The sequence below is a fragment of the Zalophus californianus genome, chromosome 1 (assembly GCF_009762305.2).
Source record: "Zalophus californianus isolate mZalCal1 chromosome 1, mZalCal1.pri.v2, whole genome shotgun sequence".
NCBI lineage: Eukaryota > Metazoa > Chordata > Mammalia > Carnivora > Otariidae > Zalophus > Zalophus californianus.
Genome location: NC_045595.1, coordinates 214,597,938 through 214,616,985, shown reverse-complemented (window position 1 = coordinate 214,616,985; position 19,048 = coordinate 214,597,938). Strand labels below are relative to the sequence as shown.

At 49.8% G+C, this 19,048-nt stretch overlaps 1 protein-coding gene across 12 annotated transcripts in view; it reads right to left on the bottom strand.

Moving 5' to 3' along the window:
* Positions 1–19,048, bottom strand: part of ADARB1 (adenosine deaminase RNA specific B1) — a 150,023-nt gene that overhangs the window by 54,943 nt on the left and 76,032 nt on the right. For 11 of the 12 annotated variants that reach the window (XM_027584489.2, XM_027584486.2, XM_027584495.2 and 8 more), the window contains one exon: positions 1,190–1,264. In XM_027584489.2, coding sequence (XP_027440290.1) covers positions 1,190–1,264 — 75 coding nt within the window. Of the gene's footprint in view, positions 1–1,189; positions 1,265–19,048 lie in introns of those variants that run through there. The other variant, XM_035728310.1, reaches the window with a different exon arrangement.

The following is a 19,048-nucleotide window of genomic DNA, read 5'->3' as shown; positions in this document are numbered from 1 at the left end:
ATGGCCAGCAGGACAGACCCCCAAGGAGGCTCTGATGGGGACGGCAGCTCACAGAGCTGTGGTCTTGCTGCTGAAAACAGCAACTGCTCATGCCTTCTCACGCCCCCGACCGCCAAGAGAACACCTCCCACGGTTTGTGTGACAAAGGCCCAGCCCACTGCGTCCCCCGCAGCGGGGCCCGTGGGGCAGCCAGGCTCTGCCAGGTGAGCTGCTGGGTGTTCGGCGGCAGACTAGCCCAAGGGCAAGGCCTCCGCTGCTCAGTTTTGGGGGAAGTCACAGGGAGGTGCACTGAACTCTGTTCTAGTCACGTGACCACTCTCAATAAGCTGTCACTCATCATTTACACCTGCATGTTCTTCCTTGAGCACCACCGAACACAGACAAGTGAGATTACACATACACGTATTTCAGAAAGATGGTGCTTCGCTGTAATTTCCCTACTAAAAGCTCCCAACTTCGGTGGGAGCCTTTAAATCTTACTCAAATGCATGGCTATCTGGGGTTAAAGATAAAATAGAGGACAGGTGTTCAGGGACCTTCTTTTCGCAGAGAACACTGCTGCGGGAGGGAAGCTGTGAGCCCTGAGGCTCACCAGCCTGCACCCCAGAGAGGACAGTGTGGGGCACGGAACAGGCCCAGCAGGGAGCTCGGGTCCACAGCAGCCCACAGGCTCACTGACATCTTGCAAACAAAATCAGCAGCCTCATGGGAGCCCCCTTCCCTCAAAGCACAGGGAGAATCCATCGTATTTACAGGGCAAAATTTAGGTAGTGTTATCCCAAATGACCAAGTACTTAAATCAATCTCAAAGGGTATTTTAGATTTGCACAGATGAAAATCTGGCCACCAGTAGAAGACCAGGCTGTGACATCGCATGAAACCATGCAGCTCTGCGGCAAACGCATCTGGAGGCACGTGTTCGCCTGCAGGTACACACACGGTGGCCCCAGAGGGACGGACGGTCCAGACACGCGGCTTTAGGAAAATGCCCACAGCAAGTACCACAAGTACCAACACCACTGTAGAGAATACATCAGAAATTTAAAACATGCCATTGTTAATGATGTAGGAAATACTGTAGGAAAAAAATCACTTTCCCCAAATTAGTCTCATTAGAAAGATTGACAAGAACACTAAAGTTTTAATGGAGAGTTAGCTACTTGGTGCTACATGATAGGCCAGGTCTTACTCATGTTTTCTTCATCTTCTGTATCCATGGCCAAGGACTTCTGAGGGCTTCTTGACTGGCGGAGATGGCTTCTGTCTGAAAGACAGCAAGAAAATAATGTTCAGCGTGGCCATCACATGGGCAGATGAGGTCAGCCTGCCCCGAAGGAACGGGTATATGACATTACTGCAAACTCAAGACGAAAGGCACGAAACAAGGACGGTAGGTCTGCTGTCGGGGACCGAGCATCTGCACGGCCCAGGACACCAAAGGACCGCCAGCCAGGGCTGCGCTGTCAGGACGGATGGCACGTGTGGAAAGGGACCACCCCGCGATCAAGCGCCACTCCGAGCAGGGCGGCCCTGCAGCAGGGGCTGGGCCTCGGGGGGGGACAGTGAGGACAAGGGTGTCTCAGAGAGAGCCCTCGCACAGATGGGACGAAGGCGCACCAGGTCATCGCAGAAGATGACGGAGCCACAGCCCTGCCAGCCCACCTGCCGTTGGGCCACTGCGCTCGGGACCCTGGTCTGGGTTGCAAACTAAAGATGCAGAGCAAAAACACCCAGGGCTTCACCTTGCTGCTCTTCTTCATCCCGAACAGCATCTCGTGTGCATGCAACTAAAGAGCACACGACTATTCAAATCGGATCTAATTCCTTAGCAATGTACAACTTCTTATTTTGTTGACAGGAGAAACCACAGGAAATCCTCAAAGAACAGTTACTCCAATGATCTAATTATTAACAAGTTTAACGGCCTCCTCTTCCTAAGTACTGCGGCCATACTCTGTACTAACCATAATCTGTGATAAAGGACCCATCACACTGAAAGCAAGGAGAAGATTGCAAATGTCGTAGCCACATTGGCTCCGTATACAAACAAAAGTTATATTATATGTCACTGAAAGGCAAATCCAGTGTTTTTAGGAAAATAGTAACTAAAATGTGCTAAATCATGCGTATGTTATAAATCTCTCTCATCTATCTAAAATGCATATAGTTTTCATGGCAATCATTTGTTAACAATGTTGAATCCCAAAGTATAGGTGGCAAATTCGTTGCTAAAAGTTAAATGAGTTTCTACCTAGAATCCTTTATTCGGGGTCCCCTGGGTGGCTCAGTCATTAAGTGTCTGGCTCTTGGTTTTGGCTCAGGTCATGGTCTCAGGGTCATGAGATGGAGCCCCGTGGCGGGCTCTGCGCTCAGTGGGGAGTCTGCCGGAGAGTCTCTCTCTCCCTCTGCCCCCTCCCACTGCACTTGCGCCTGCTCTCTCTCCCTCTCAAATAAATAAATATTTAAAAAAAATAAGTATCATCTGAATAGCTGATTATATTAAGGAATTATTAGTCATTTTAGATGTGGAAATAGTACTTAAATTTTAGTGACATACTGAAGTGTCTAAAGATGAAATGATAACATCTGGGGTTTATTCTTATAAACTAACATGGCATGGTGGGGGAGAAAGCAGATGCTGTCTGGACGAAACAGGGGTCGAGGCTGGTATGCTCATGCCGGCTGCTGGGCATGTAGGGGTTCATTTGCAATTCTGTATTTGCATGTGTTTTAATATTCCCATTATGGCAAGTTTTAATAAAAAAGTAACTTCCTGGGGCGCCTGGGTGGCTCAGTCATTAAGCGTCTGCCTTCGGCTCAGGTCATGATCCCAGGGTCCTGGGATGGAGCCCTGCGTCGGGCTCCCTGCTCTGCCCTGTCCCTCTCCCTCTGCCCACTGCTCTGCCTACTTGTGCTCTCTCTGTCTCTGTCAAATAAATTTAAACAACAAAAAAAGTAACTTCCTGAGGTCCAGAGTGGGAGGGAAGATGTGGTCGTGAGTGCAGAAGTAGCACACGCCCTCGGAGTGACATGGGTGCTCTGAGGAGTCCCTCGGCAGGACAACGGGTGCACGGGTGCTAACTGGAGGCTGGAGGGCGGGCCAGCTGGGGCGCACCCTGAGGATGGGACTCCGGCGGCACAGAGGAAAGCACAGAGCTGGTGTGAGACAGGCCATCACAAAGCACTTCAGAGAAGCCCAGACTATGACACATAAAGCAAACATCAGAAGGGCTCTGAAGCGTGGAGGGAAGAAGCAGACCAGCCGGGGACCAAGGAGCGCACGGCAGGGAGTGCCCTGCGTCTGCTTTTGCATTACTACCCTAGCCTGGGAGCTGAAGAGGCCTGGGAACAACAACGGGAATGGACACAGACAAAAACAAACAGAACGAGGACGGCTCTTTCGGCCAAAGGTCCAAGAGAGGGAGCTGCCAGCTACACGGGGCAACGGACGGAGGGGAAAGGCCCCACCCCAGCCAGACGCCACCCTCCCAGCTGCAGCGCAGAGTCAGGAGGACACTCGGGGGGCCTGTCTGAGGTGCCCATCTCGGCCCCATCGGGGCTGCCAGGAGACCACGGAAGAGGAGCAAGCCTGCGAGCTGTCGGCAGTGGCCTGGCGGGAACCTGGACCCCTACCAGGGAGAGCGAGTGGTGCCAGGGACACAGCTACAGGACAGCTTTGGGACGCGAGGTCTAAGTAACGTTCAGCGTCTTGTAACACAGTATGTTCAGGTTTCATCGTACCGAGAGCCACGAAGATCCCAAACTGAATGAAAACATCAACCCGGAGATGCCACCCAGAGATGTCAGAATCACTGGGAGAAGATTTCCAAGCAGCCATCATAAAGTACTTACTAAACAGCTTTAGTCATCAGGACGGTGTGGAATTAGCGAGGGGCAGACAAGCAGGTCACAGCTGAGCAGAAGGAAGGACCTACAGAGAGGCTCTCGCCAACACACCCGGCCGATCGTGGACAATGGTGCCAAAGCCGGTCAGCGCAGAAGGACAGACAGCCCTGTCAACAAAGCATGCTGGAGCAGTGCGACACCCGAGTCTACACCCTACACAAAAATCCACCTGAAACGGACATGGAGCTTCAAGGTAAAGCACAAAACTATAACACCTTTAGGAAATTCATAGGAGAAAACCCTCAGGATCTATAGGCAAAGAGTTTGCAGACTCTTCTGCAGATCAAAAGCACCATCTATGAAAGGAAAAACTGGTAAACTGGACCTCATCAAAATCAAACACTTCTGCTTAAGACCCTACTGAGAAGATGAAAAGACAAGCTACAGACAGGGAGAAAATCTTTGAAAGCCACGTATCCAACAAATAGAATACACAAGAAATTCTCAAAACTAAACAATAAAATTAGAAAATGGGCGAAAAATATGGTTATTTCACCAAAGAAGATATATCTGTAGATGGCAAATGAGCACGTGAGAAGGTGTTTGATGTCATCAGCCCTTAGGGAGATGCGCCTTGAAACCACGCGGGATACCACCACACACCTGTGAGAATGGCTACAATGAAAGAGTGGCCGCCCCAAACGCTGGCGAGGATGCAGACAAGCGGGTCACTCACACGGCTGGCGGGAACGTAACAGGTGCAGCCGCCCCAGAAACCACCCTCGTGGTTTCTTAAACACTAAACATGTGCATTTATTCCGGAGAAATGAAGACACGTTCACATAAAAAATGGGCACATGGGGGCACCTGGCTGGTTCAATGGAGCACGTGACTCTTGACCTCGGGGTTGTGAGTTCAAGCCCCAAGTTGGGGGGAGAGATTACTTAAAATTATAAACACATGAATGTTTATAGCAACTTTATTCACAATAACCCAGAACAGGTGAGTGAGTAACTAAAATGTGGTCCATCCATGCCATGGAATACCATGTGGCAATAAAAAGGGACCAACTATTGATATACACAACGTTTATTGATACACACACCCATTCTCTGGATGGATTTCCAGAGAATTAGAATGAGTGAAAAAACCCAATCTCAGGGTCCACTGATACATAACAGTGTGGAAATGAGAAAACTGTAGACATGGAGAACAGGTCAGGGGCCACCAGGGCTGGGGGAAGATGTGGGCTATGAAAGGGCAGAGTGGGAGGGCCGTGTGGCCAGAACGTTCTGGATCTGGGCTGTACGGAGGTCAACACCTTCATGGTAACCGTGCGCTGTGTCAGGTGAGCATGGTTCTCGTGTTATTAGCTGCGTGTGAATTAACATGATCCCAAAATAAAAAGTTAAGCTAAAGTCGACAGAAAGCACACTCGATAATTAACCAATAACCGGTAGGCTGAGAAGGCTGGCTTCTCTGGAGGTCCAGCACGAGGAAGAACACACTTGCAGTGCTGATGATGGTAAGTCTGAGCCACAGGAGGTGCTCGGCTCTGGTGGAGTTCACCTGACCTGTAGCGCTCACCGTGTTTACCTGCTCTTACATATGAAAATTCTAAAAAAGGACACGGAAAATGTCTCACAGTAGAAAATAATCAGGCTGTGCACCGTGGCATGTGGGTACATGCATATTAAGAACAGAAGCCAGAAATCTCTTGCAGAGCAGAAGCCAACATTTTCAGCTTCTACAAATGCCAACTCTGGTACCAAAGGTTATAAAACAAAGCAAAATAATAAATACAAGCACTCTAGAGCATTTCACATACCCATTTTTCTTTCATTCTGAAAAGCACTTCTTCTGGTCTGAACTATAAACAAGCAAGAATTAAAACCCCATAAAAAAAAATCCCGTATCGAACAAAATTCCAGGAATGGCCAATTAAAGAAAAGCTTTCTTTGACAGCAATATTCAAATAATTTCCCTAATGCAGTAGGAAGTGAGCTAAACTTGGGGGCACTGAAGTGTGAAAAGACCATTCAAGTTGGCATCAAAAGACTTGTATTTAAGTTTAAATTGGTTCCAGTTACAATTCCAACTTTCCTTTGTTTAGTAGAGCTAGGCAAGCTGGTTGGGAAGTTTATGTGGAGACATGAACAGTTTGAACAGGGCTAGCCCTCCCAGATTGGACACGATGGAGTGCCAACACCCAAAACAGGGTGTGTGGTTCACAGACTGACCGTCAATGTGATGGCTATGAACTTGGAGTTAATAGCAAGCGCACTCAGAAGTCCGAGTCAGGGACGTGTACTTCTTAAAAAACCGGACTGGACACTGAGGGACCGCATGCAAGAACTGATTTCAAATAACACAATTCAACTGGCAATGTTTTCATTTTTAAGTGGATGGTGGTTATTGTTCGTACGTTTGTAGATGTTTGTGTTGGACAAGAACATAACATGGGCAGTACCCCTCTCCCCACCATGGAGAGGCTGCACACCTTCTTACCCTTCACGCCCTCCCCTCCCTTAGTGAAAAAAGATATTCTGGAATGAAATGTAAAGAACATGACTTACTTATATTAAAGATGTGTCAGAACTCGAGTATTTTCTATTGTGCTGCTGAAAATTCTATCATTAGGAAGTCACTAAAAAGGTATAGATTAAAAAGTGCTTAAGACAAGCAGTAAACTTGATTAAAATTACTAGCAATTATTACTTGTATTTATCCATTTTATTCTCAAAACAGAATGGTTTTAAGAGAAGTTTCACATATTATTTGTGGCTGCTACGGGTTTTATTTTTAACAGCCATACACTGCAAATTTTTAAAAAGAGAAGTGTTAAGATGGAGATTATTTGTGTTGATACTTTACTATAAATCAAGCAACTTGTTGAAGTCCAGATTAATTTTACAACCATAGAAAAAATACCAAATGATGATTTGATTATTTAACAAAAATAACTGAAATATAAAATTCTTATATCATTTGAAGGAAAATAATCTGAAATTCAACAACTTAATCCAGCACCTTTAGAGAATAAACCTCATGACTTGTATTTTACTTTCATTATTATATAAACAAAATATCCTTGGAGAAGAAACGAACAGATCAATGGAAGAGAAATAAAGCCATACAAACACCATTGACAGATCCTTGTCAAAGGAGCAAGGTGATCCACGGAGCAAAGATCGTCTCTTCAACAAGTAGGGCTGGAACAACGGAACGTCCACACACAAAAAGTGAATCCAACGCAGACCTTACACTCTTCACAATTAACTCACAATGGATCACAGACTAAACGTTGAATGCAAAACTATAAAACTTCTAGAAGACACCACAGGAGAAATCCTAGGGGAGCCTGGATAGGAGCATGACTTTTTAGGTACAGCACCAAAGGTACAATCCAAGAAAAAAGAACTGATAAGCTGGACTTTGTTAAAATGTAAAACCTCTGTTCTGTGAAAGACCACGTCTGGAGAGTGAGAAGACAAGCCACAGACTGGGAGGAAACATTTGCAAAAGACACATCTGATAAAGGACAGTTATCAATGATTATATAAAGAACCCTCAAAACTCAACACTAAAACACAAACAATCTTTTAAAAATGGACAAAAGACCTGAACAGAGAGACACACAGATGACCAATAAGTAAAGCTGCTCCACGTCGTAGGTTCTCGGGGAGATGAACTCGGCTGCGCACCTACGAGAACGGCCACCATCCAGAACACGGACACCGGCGAGCGCTGGGGAGGACGTGGAGCGACCGGAGCGCTCGTTCACGGCTGCTGGGGAAGCAGATGGGGCAGCCACCCTGCAAGGCAGTCTGGTGGTCTCTCACAAAACGAACCGTGCTCCTCCCATACGACCCAGCAATCACGCTCCCTGATGTTTCCCCAGAGGAGGTGAGAACACACGTCCACACAAAACCCTGCACACGATGTTCAAGACAGCTTTATGCGTAACTGCCAACCCTTGGGACCCTTCCTGCATAGCTGCTCTTCAGCGGGTGGGTGGACACGGGAACCGTCCATCCAGCCAATGGGGGAGTATTCAGCGCTAAGAGGAAACGAGCCATCACGCCATGAGAAGACACGGAGGGACCGTGAGCGCGGATCACTGAGTGACAGAAGCCGGTCTGAGAAGGCTGCGTCCTGCGCGATTCCAGTGACAGGGCTCTCTGGCGAAGGCACAACCGTGGAGGCGGTGACGGGTCTGTGGTTGCAGGGGCGGGGGGATGAACGAGTAGACCACGGTTTTAGGGCCGTGAAAACAAGCCATATGACCCTGGAATGGTGGATCCATGCTGCCATACGTTTGTGCAAAGCCACGAACATACGGCATCGCCATCTGGGTGGTAATGACGTGTGAGTGCAGCCTTACCCAGCGTCACACACACACCACTCTGGGGCAGAGGGACCCAGGGGTGGTTGTGGGGGGGGAACCTCTGTACTTCCCCTCAGCTCTGCTGTGAACCTAACACTGCTCTAAAACATGAAGTCCTCATTTTTTTAAAAAAGCAGAGCAATGCACAGTGACATTCATTATGTTAACTGGGAAATACTGATGAGAAGGGGAACCTACAGGATCAGAAGAGGAAAATGTCGGCAGCAAGCAGACACACAGAGTTAGAGGGTTTAGTGTACGTGTACGGGTCACCAACACCTGGTGGACAAACCAGGAGGAGCAAACACCACAGACAATTTATCCTCTACCATCAGACAAGTGAAGGGAACTGGCCACATTGTCGAGGACCCAGGGTCTGGGTCCCCCCTCATGATGGAGCCGCAGGCTGAAGGCAGGGGTACCCGGAAGCTCAGCTTGCAGAGGGCACCCCAGCAGGGACAGCGCTGGGGAGGAGGCAGGGCAAGGGTGGCCCCACAAGGCCTGGCTCACAGGGGACCTGCTTGGGGCCCCTGGCATCTTCCAGATGGGCTGCAGGTCTGGTAGTGATCATACCAACGTAAGTGTGTGTGGATTTGTCACCTCGCCAGTCCTACCTGCCCCGCATGCATGCAGCAGGAGCTCAAACCCACCAGCCTCCCCGCCTCTGTGCTGCCATGCACACCAGGCACCTGGGGCCGGGGCCCCTGCGCATCCTGCTATGACGTGGCCATCCGATGTCGCCCCCACACAGGAGCCGGCGTCTTATCCAGGTGACCAGGAAGTCCTCCAGCGCGCGAGCTCTGCACTTGGAACCACACCCACAGGCCTCCCCCCCAGCCACCAGCTGCCCGGAGGCCACTTCTCCCCACACAGGGGACCTCCCTAGCCCCTCCTTCACTATGCCCGACCCAGGGGCTTCCTCAGTGCCCTGCCAACTGCTTTTCCGCACGGGTCACCGGGCCTGCCGTGCTGTGCTCTCCCCCCAGGTCACTGCAGCCTGCCCCTCCTCACAGCCCACCTCCTGGGAGAGGTCCTGCCACTGTCCTACGCAGGGCGTCCCCTCCGCCTCCCTCCACTCACCGAAGCCTACGATCTGCAGCCTGCCCCCTGCTTGTCACCGGTCTCTCCCCCCACCTCCCCCACCGGGCATACGGACCTCCTTGCCTCTGGTCGCCCAGCACCTGCCCATGCCTGCGAGGACAGGCCCGACAGGTGAGCCTGAACTCTCCCAGCTCCACTTCTTCTCCAAAGCCCTGCACCTGTGCTAGACACAGGGCTCGCCTCTGCTCAGATGACCTGGACAAGCCCCCAGCTGCTCAGGAGGTGCCCCGCCTCAGCTGCTGCCCGATCCCAGAGTCTTTACCTGCAGCCACAGCTGTTTTCCCAAAACAAGTTGTACTGGCTCTGAGAACCACGCACACCCAAGACCCCCACCCGCCTACGAGATGGGAGCACGATGTGCTGGCTGATTTCGGGTTCCTTTCCCTTCAGTGTTTGCTGCTCTAATTAGGGCATGTGTTGGTCTTTGCCAGAAGGAAAGACAGGATTTTATCAATTTTTCCTAATTTATGATTTTTACTGAAATGTGCCAACTAGATGTCAACTTGTGCAAAAACAGACGAGCTACTGTTAACAACCAGACCTTATTAGAGGACACAAAGCCCCGAGCCGCTGAGCCGGGCCCAATTCAGCACAGCAGCATCAGGAGACGGCTGTCTAAGGAGTTCCCACACCCGGGTGCCCTGTGCCAGCAGGCCCAAACCAGACGTTAAGCGCGGACACAGCCATGGCCAAGATCAGAGTCCCAAACTTCCAACATGCTTCCATTTATTCACTTCCACTCACCAAAAAATACCCACTATCTCGGGCTTTCCTGACATGGCCCAGAGAGTGCCCCCGCACGTGTGACTTCTCCTCCCAGATAGAGCTCTTCCCCTCCACGGTGGCATGTGATCCCCGTGGTGGCATGCTCCCAGGCTCATGACAGCTGGAGCTGGGGTGCCACGGTCCTGGGAGGCCCTGGCCAGTGCTGTGGCTGCCCACCCCACAATGAGGCTGGCACCTCCCGCAGAGTGAGGCCCAGCCTCCCAGCCCCCCGAGCACTCCTCTCTGGCCAGACCACCCTGCCTTTCCCACCAGGCCTCAGAGCTAATCGTCTGTGTTTGTGACACTCAGTCGGGCAGCGCTCAGCAAATTGTCCGTGCTTGCTGTGGAGGACAGGGGTCCCCACCCGGAGCGTCCCCAGCTAGCTGATCACATCTTGACTACTTCTGTATCTTTATTAGCAGCTTTCTCGGAAACACATCTGAACTTAAAAATGTACTCACTTACCCCTTGAGTCCTTAAATCAGACACAGCTGTAAGCAAAGCACCTGTAATGTGGTTACTACGGATGTGAGAGCTTATCTTCTGAATACAATTCGTGATGAAGAAATGTCTTCCCAGCAGCCACTACATGGCTCTCAGATGGGCTATAAATGCCTTGCGGGAGGCCACACTCCACCAGAATCCACTTGCTCGTGGCCTGCAGGATGTCTACCAAGCGGGGCAACGATCCCAGTGAGCCTGTTTCAAGTTCAGCTGTGTGGCCTCAGGCAAGGTTCTGTCTGGTCAGTAGCTCTCACAGCCTGTGGCCAGGGAGGGGGCGCCCAGCCTGGGGCCTGCGTGCAGGGAGCCCTGTGGGCGCTACTGTTATCCGGATGGCGGCGGCGCCCAGCAGGGCCAGCGCAGCGAGGGCCTCACACTCACGCTTCTCCATGTGCCATCACCTGAGGCTGCTTTTGATGACTCAGATCCCTAGGCTCGCTCCACACAACATGAGACAGACACTGAAACACTACATCTTGTGACGAGAGCAGACAAATGCAGGGGGTTAATTCTGTCCCCGCTACAAGTCCCACGGCAGATAAGAGAAACCTCGGTTATCGATACTGTCTGGGGAATTAAGGTGATCAATCAAGAAATGCATTTTCCAAGTCATGCCTCAACCTAACCTCCTTAACCTCAACTTAAGCTTCCAGGAGCAATCTCTGAACTCTGAGCCTGACGCCATGAGGACTACAACACCAGGCGGAGGAGACCCGTCAGGCCAACATCGACCCCAACCAAGCAATCAGGCAGCCAACAAAACCCGATCTTACATATGATAAAAGCCCATAACACTGTGAGTTAAAGTCCTATTCAGAAAGATTTCCAGTACACCAGAGTTCTAGACAGATGAACTCTAGACTCTCCGCTTCCAGGTAACCAATTCACTAGGCTGAGCACTGGGCTAGCCGCACAGAGCAGAGCGGCCAGGACTGTCTACAGCTCGCAGTCAGCAAGCCCGCACCGCCTAGGGGCAACCGCGAAGGCACAAGGCCCAGCGCCACGTCGGAGGAAGCGAATGGGTAGACTCTTGGGCCCGCAAACACAAAACACCAAGGCAACTTGCTTTGGGGCTCAAACAGCCTGAGTCCCGGTCCCCTCCCCCAGCCGCTAAACACTCCCCACAGGCGGTGGATGTGACGGCCGGCTCCAGTGGGGGCGTGTCTCCAGGAAAAGCTGACTTCTTCCATCGGCTCTTACCAAGTCCCCTGGACACATGGCTGTGCACCTCCCTGCACATCCAGGGACTCAGAGTCCACCGTGTCAGAAGGCAGCACCTTCTAGATGACCGTGGCCTGAGGAGCCAGTGAGCTCCCTGTGCCAATCTACCTGAAAATAAGAACCGTGTCTCCTCAGGCAATCATTCTTTTTTTTTTTAATTTTATTTATTTGAGAGAGAGGGATGACGAGAGAGAGAGAACTGAGCGGGGAGGAGAGGGAGAAGCAGGCTCCCCACAAGCAGGGAGCCCGATGCGGGACTCGATCCCAGGACCCTGGGATCATGACCTGAGCCGAAGGCAGACGCTCAACCGACTGAGCCACCCAGGCGCCCCGGCAATCTTTCAATAGCCTACTATGTCAATAATATAAGGGCAAATACCCAATTTAAAAATAGGTACACAAACAGGAACAAAACTTAGAATAAATGTAGATGGGCTTTGATAAGCTTTTTAGTTTCAACTCATTTGTTGTAAGAACAGAAAGATGTCAGCTGTCAAACTGTCAGGGAGCATGAAAGTCACAGCTGGCTGAGGAACAGGGAAGGGGTCCCCGTACAGTGAACAGAAACCAGCGGCCCCCATGAAGGCCAAGGCAATGCCTCCTGCAGGAGCACCTGCCCTGACTGGCCTTCTCCATGTCGGTGTCCGGAGAGCAGAACGATCCCAGGATTCATCAGGGACTAGGCAGGAGGGAGCTAGGGGCTGTAAAAAGTGCTCAGGCAAAGGGTTCTGAGCAATGAGCACCGGAGTGGGGAGGGGGGCTCGGAGTGTGCTCACCTCCCCAGGGGATGCTGGGAGGGCCCAAGGCACAAGTAGGCATCACTGGGCTCCCATCATAACAAAACGACACAAAGACTCAGCTGCCATGAACCTGCAGACTCTGAACCCAGTTCTAACAAGTGGATGAAACTATTAAGACTGCTTATATTCAAAGATTTAGTTACAAGAATTATCACCTTGGCTTTTCTATAAGGTTTATTTTGTGTCTGTATTTCCTGATTCTTACAATAAACATTGCTTCCATAATGAGAAAAGCGGAATTTTTATGCTAAGCCACCCTCCTATATACACACACACACACCCCTTGCTCTACAGGCCCTGAAACTGGGCTGGGAAGTAGCAGACCCCCCTCTGAACCCAGCGGGCTCTGTCTCTGCAGCCCCATCCACTGTCGACAGAGACAAAACCATACCCTTCCTGCTGGTGTTAAGGCAAATACCAGACACCCTGCGGACTTCAGCATAATGTCAGAGCTCAGAGAGATGGTGCAACTAGCCAAACTATGAGCAGAACTAAAACCTGCTCGGCAGAGGACAAGCTGATGGGCTGTGGAACCGCTGGGGAAGCAGTGACCACTCTGGATACCTGGGGGCACAGTCGGGGAGGGCTGCACAGTGACCCTGGGCAGGCCCCCCAGCTCACCAGGAGCCTCCATAAAACAATGTCATGTACAAGGGGACCACAGATTCTAAACCCTGAACATTATACATCCAAGGCACTCATTCCATTCAATTATCACCATTACACACACTATTCTAAACATGTCTATTTTCTACCTAGCAAATATATAGAAACAAGTTTCCCAAGATTAAATTTTGTGGTTTATGAGGCCCCCAGCAAACCATTCACATGGTTGCCAGCTCTCTCCTACCTGCCTTAGCCCACCTCAGGTGGGCTCTAGAGGACAGGCAAGAACCCCCAGATGGAGCCAGTGGTTGGGAGAGCAACGACCCCCCCAGAAGACGTGGGGTGTAAATAAGATGCCCACCCTGGGGCGGAGCCCGGTGACTTCATCAGCAGCATGTGGCTCACAGGCTACCAGCCCAGGGTGAGCCACATGAAGTAGCGGGCAAAGACTCAGGTTTACCTCCCTGGGGAGGTGCTGCATTCTTCGTGGTGTGCACCATGCTTCCAGGCCCGGCCACACAGCCTCCTGCATGCTTCCTTGTATTCCCGCCCACCTTCCTCTGCTGGATCGGGGTGGGGGCGACCCCCGGGGTGACTCCAGAACCGTTTGTCAAAGAAGGAAAGAAGCCTGAGTCCTTGAGTGACCTCCAGGGCCAGCTGTGTCAGAGCACTGGGCTGGCTTGTCACGTGGTCCGTGCCCTCCAGCCCCACCCCTCACCTGCGTGTGCGTGTGTGTGCATGCTCACGCACACGGACCTCCGTGCTCTCCCTCTCCTTTATGGCCTCTCCTGCTCCTCAGCAGGGCAGGCCTGAGCAACAGCAACCTCTGCGAATGCAAACACATTGCTGAAGCCTGATTCCAGAACAACAAAGTAACGTCACCAGCTCAGAACCAACCATAGTAGAAGAAAAACCTTCACAAAGCATTGCTTTTACAACCATACTTTGTCCTTCAAAATGGACACACAGTAACAATGCACTTGCAATACTGTCTCTATTTGCTCTATTTAACACAGTCTAACTAAAATGCCATTTATTTGAAAAATATACTGTATTTTCTGGAATCAAAGGAAAAGAAGACAATAAGGTAAACTGTATTTTCAATATGAACAGTAATAATGACACTAAGAATAGGCACTGTTGAGATCTGATCCAATTTCCATAGAATTTTGAGAACAACCTCACAAATCTTACCCTAGGGTTTGCTTTACAATTTGAACCATCAGCCTCGAGTGGCTCTATCTCTGAAATGTCTCCTCTAGCTGAAGGAGCTCCTTCAAGTGAGCGGGGCCCCTCTTTTGCTATGAAGCCCTCAGCACGAATGCCATGAAAGGCACCCATACACATCTGTCACAACAGGTTCTAGAAAACCTGGGCCTCCTATCCATTACTGCTGGTACTCACTGGTGGGGGGCGGGGTTCAGCAACTGCCCCTACTTGTGCCCGTCTCCTGGTAGACATGGTGACTTCCATTCTTGCCACAGTTTGGGGACTATCCATCCTTTCCTCCCTGATACACATAGCAGAGCAGCAATGCATCATTACAAACCCACCCTCGTCACAGTAGCCCATTCCAGAGCAAATCCTAAGCCTTAAAGCTGGGGCTGTCCTTCTGCCACTGCTATCCTAGCACCTACGCCTGCCCTGTGTATGCCGAAATCCCTGGTGCCAGCACACAAAAGGCGCTAATGGGTACTGGCCGGATGGATGGATAGATGGGTGGGTGGGTGGATGGACAGAAGGAAGGAAAGTTGGATAGATAGATGGATGGATGCATGGAAAGATGAGGGGAATGGGAAAGTAGATGAGTGGATCAATAGATGGATGAATAAATGGGTTGATGGATGGCAGATGGATGGGTAGATGGATGGATGACGGATGGATAAATGGGTGGAAGGATGGATGGATGAGTACATGGATGGATGATGGGTGGGTAGGTGGATGAATGGATGGGTGGATGGATGATGGATGGATAGATGATGAATGGATGGATAAATGAACAGATGGGTAAATGGATGGATAGGTGGATGGGTGGATGGATGAATAGATGGGATGATGGATGGGTAGATAAAGATGAATGGGTAGATGGTAAGTAGATGTGTTGATAGATGGCTAGATGGATGAATGGATGGGTGGATGGATGATGGATGAGTAGATGGATGGGTGATGGATGGGCAGATAAATGATGAATGGGTAGATGGGTAGATGGATAAGTAGATGCGCTGATAGATGGGTAGATGGATGAATGGATGGGTGGATGACTGAACAGATGGGAGGATGGGTGGATATGAATGAATAGATGGGTAGATGGATGGATGATAGACGGAGAGATGGATGAATGAATGAGTATATGAGTAGACTGGTGTATGGGTGGATGGTGAACAGATGGGTATATGGATGGATGATGGATGGGTAGATGGATAAATAGATGAGTTGATGGATGGGTGGGTGGCTGGCTGGATGGGTGAATAGATGGGTAGATGGATGAATAAATGCCATCCCACCCTATATCTCAAGCTGTCATAGTGCTTTGCACCTTACAAAGAGGTACTCTCTCAGCAAGGTGAAACCAGGGCTGAAACGAGGAAAGAAGCCTGGCATGCTCCCTCAGGTGCTGCCCGCATCACCCCACAACCTGCTACATCTCCTCACTCTATGAAGACTTGATGGCAGGGAGTCTTCAGTGCCCTGTTCTCCAGCAGTACTCAGAGGAAGTACACCTCTATGGGTCTGGGTCTCCATTTCTTCTTCTTCTTCTTCTTCTTCTTCTTCTTTTTTTAAAGATTTTATTTATTTATTTGAGAGAGAGAGAGAGCACGAGAGGGGGGAGGGTCAGAGGGAGAAGCAGACTCCCCACTGAGCAGGGAGCCCAATGTGGGACTCGATCCTGGGACTCCAGGATCATGACCTGAGCCGAAGGCAGTCGCTTAACCAACTGAGCCACCCAGGCGTCCCTCTGGGTCTCCATTTCTACAAAAGGTCCCCATTCTCTTTTCCATCCTAGAAACGTAAGGGAGCCCAGCCTCCGACTGCAGCACAGGGTAGAGCTGTTGCCCATGTGACACTGGTTGTCAGATGGCATGCAGAATGACTGGGCCCAGGTAAAGTGTTCTCACACTTGAGACAAGTACTCACTGCGAAAGCCTTTAATCTGGAATACAGAGGCTTATTCACACAATGGGGGTCAAGGGGTTCTGTGTGTTCCCCCACCCCCACCCCCACCCCCACCTAACATTTCTTTACTCAGCAGCTGTGTTAGGAGTGGAAAGAATGCAACAGATGCAGTCACCTGGACTGGCCAGGGCCTAGGGAAGGCTGGTGTGGGGGCCTAACTGTCCCAGCAGCATCTGCTTTATGGAGGTCCTGGTCAATATTTAAGTTGCACATTATTCCCTTTAAACCATAATTTTCTGATGACTCATCTAATCCATCTGAGCCTCACACAGTCTACTGACTGACCAATGACCTGCCCTATAGAAGGTAGTAACTACGTGGATCATTGAGAAGCCATGAAAAATCACTGAAATCATATCGTTTCTGAAGCCAACAAGTACCCTGCTATTGTTGTCAAAAAAATAATTCAATTTGAAAAAGCTGGGGTGGAGCCTGCTTGAGATTCTCTCTCTGCCTGGCCCCCTGCCCCTCTCTCCCACCTCTCTAAAAAAAAATATTGAAAAAGCTCACATATACCAGTCTTAGGAAAAATTCAACACACATGATTTGAGCACCTTAAAATTATATAATACTAAGAGACTATGTTGCACATCTTGTAAAACTTTGCTTATTTGGTATAAGTGGAATGGCCAACCTTAATACCGATAATTTTTATTTTTATTTTTTTAAAGATTACTCATTTATTTTGAGAGGGAAAGAGAGAGAGCAAGCACATGCGAGCAGGAGGAAGGGCAGAGGGAGACGGAGAGAGAGAATCTCCAGCAGATTCAGATTCCCCGCCAGGCACAAAGCCTGAAGCCAGGCTCGGTCTCGTGACCTGGAGATCATGACCTGAGCTGAGCTGAAACTAAGAGTCCGAGGCTCAACTGACTGAGCCACCCAGGTGCCCTGAGACTGATAATCTTTAAAGGCAGAAGGGATACTAACACGTAATATATGCTGCTTAATACCAGTCACAGTGTATTTACACACACGGGAGTGCCCAGTGAACACAATTCATTTGATACAGGGGCTCAAGTGCTACATCTTGTGATGCTCTCAATCTCTCAAGATGCTGGCCCAAAAATGCAGCCTATTTGAGAATGGTTTTCCCATGGAAGAAAAAGATTCTAGAATGCATGAAGAAGACATTTTGACATTCGTCCCCATACAATGGGACTAATACAAACCATTTGAATTACAGCAAGTTCCCAGAAAAAAATTATTCTTGTAGCTTTCAATATTTTCCCCAACTTAAATGTTTAGTGATGAGGGGCCATGGAAAAAATAGTGGCAATCCTAAATTTAGGGTATTTGACCAAAATTTCTTACAGTGTCTGCTTTTGCCATTGTCTTACTTTTCCACTGCTTATCTTAAGGACATCCTGCTTCTTAATGCTGAACTAGGGAACAAAGACAGCCTGAGGCGAGGGTCTGTCACAGCAGCGCTGAAGACGCGCATCCCCTAGGGACGGTGCTGTTTGTCCCGGATGCACACAGAGGCACAGTGCCCCTGAAGCCGACACATCACGATGCCCTCGCTGCTCACAGACACAGAGCTCTGTGGGGCACAAGCATCTTTGTAGACTCAGCAAGATGCCGTCATCCTAAGACTGATATTCCAAAACTGGTTTCTTCTTTTCTTGGGGAGGCCACACTGAGAACTGGCATTCCCGGATGGGCTGATGGACCCTGGCCACAGAATATCCCAAGGATGCTAGGGTAGTGACAACCGGGTCCTGGTCCTACCAGTGGGTGGGCAGGAAGGGGACGCCCAGAGAGAGAGGCGCCCTGGACAGCAGGCGAGCCCCCTTGCCAGAAGCATCTTTGCATCGAAGACACATTCTATTAGGTAACTTACACCATACGAGGATGGCATGTTCTCAACACCCTTTATAGCAGTAATGCACCCCAAAGCCAGTAGTCTGTGATTTTTACAGTCACAGACAACTTTTAAGTCTGGCATTAAGAAAAAAACATAGATTTTAATGTATTAAAACATCAAGTTGAATTGGAGGCTGAAATTACCTGGTATTGAATGCAAAGAAGTTGTTCTCCATGTTTTTAAAAGCAATTTTAACAATGGCTGCCACAGCCTTACTTTCTATAGCTTGAAGAGTAGTTTTAAGGTTAGAAAAGTTATGAATGAAGAATGGCAGCAAAGGAGAAGTCATCATAAGGCATCTGTCTCAGGAGGAAAGATCTTTGATACCCAAAGCTACAAACTTCTAAGGCTTCATAAATGTCTTCCTAAAAATATACCTGAAACACTGAAGCTGAAATGACTTCTGTATAGGTCTTTTAAAACCTACCTGTTTAAACTAGCCCCCAAATCTGTAAGATGCCAACATACAAAGCAGAGGCACTTCAGAAGGGTTGCTGGGAAGCAGCATCAACCAGACCAGCTCCTGAAGCCGTCTGCCCCAGAAAAGCGTCTCCGCATCGCATGTGAGGTCCAGCACTTCACACTTGAGAGTAAAAGCGAAACGAGTTACCTTTCCTTTCAGAGCGTTTCCTGCGCCTCCTTTTACGCCGACGCCCCGCGATGCTGAAGAAGGTCCCCGTGGTCAAAGTCCCAGCAATGAGCGAGGCCATGCAGACGAGCGAGGCCAGCCCCGGCCAGCCCCAGCCCCTTCCAGGCCCCCGAGCATCCCGGCCCCCAGCCGAC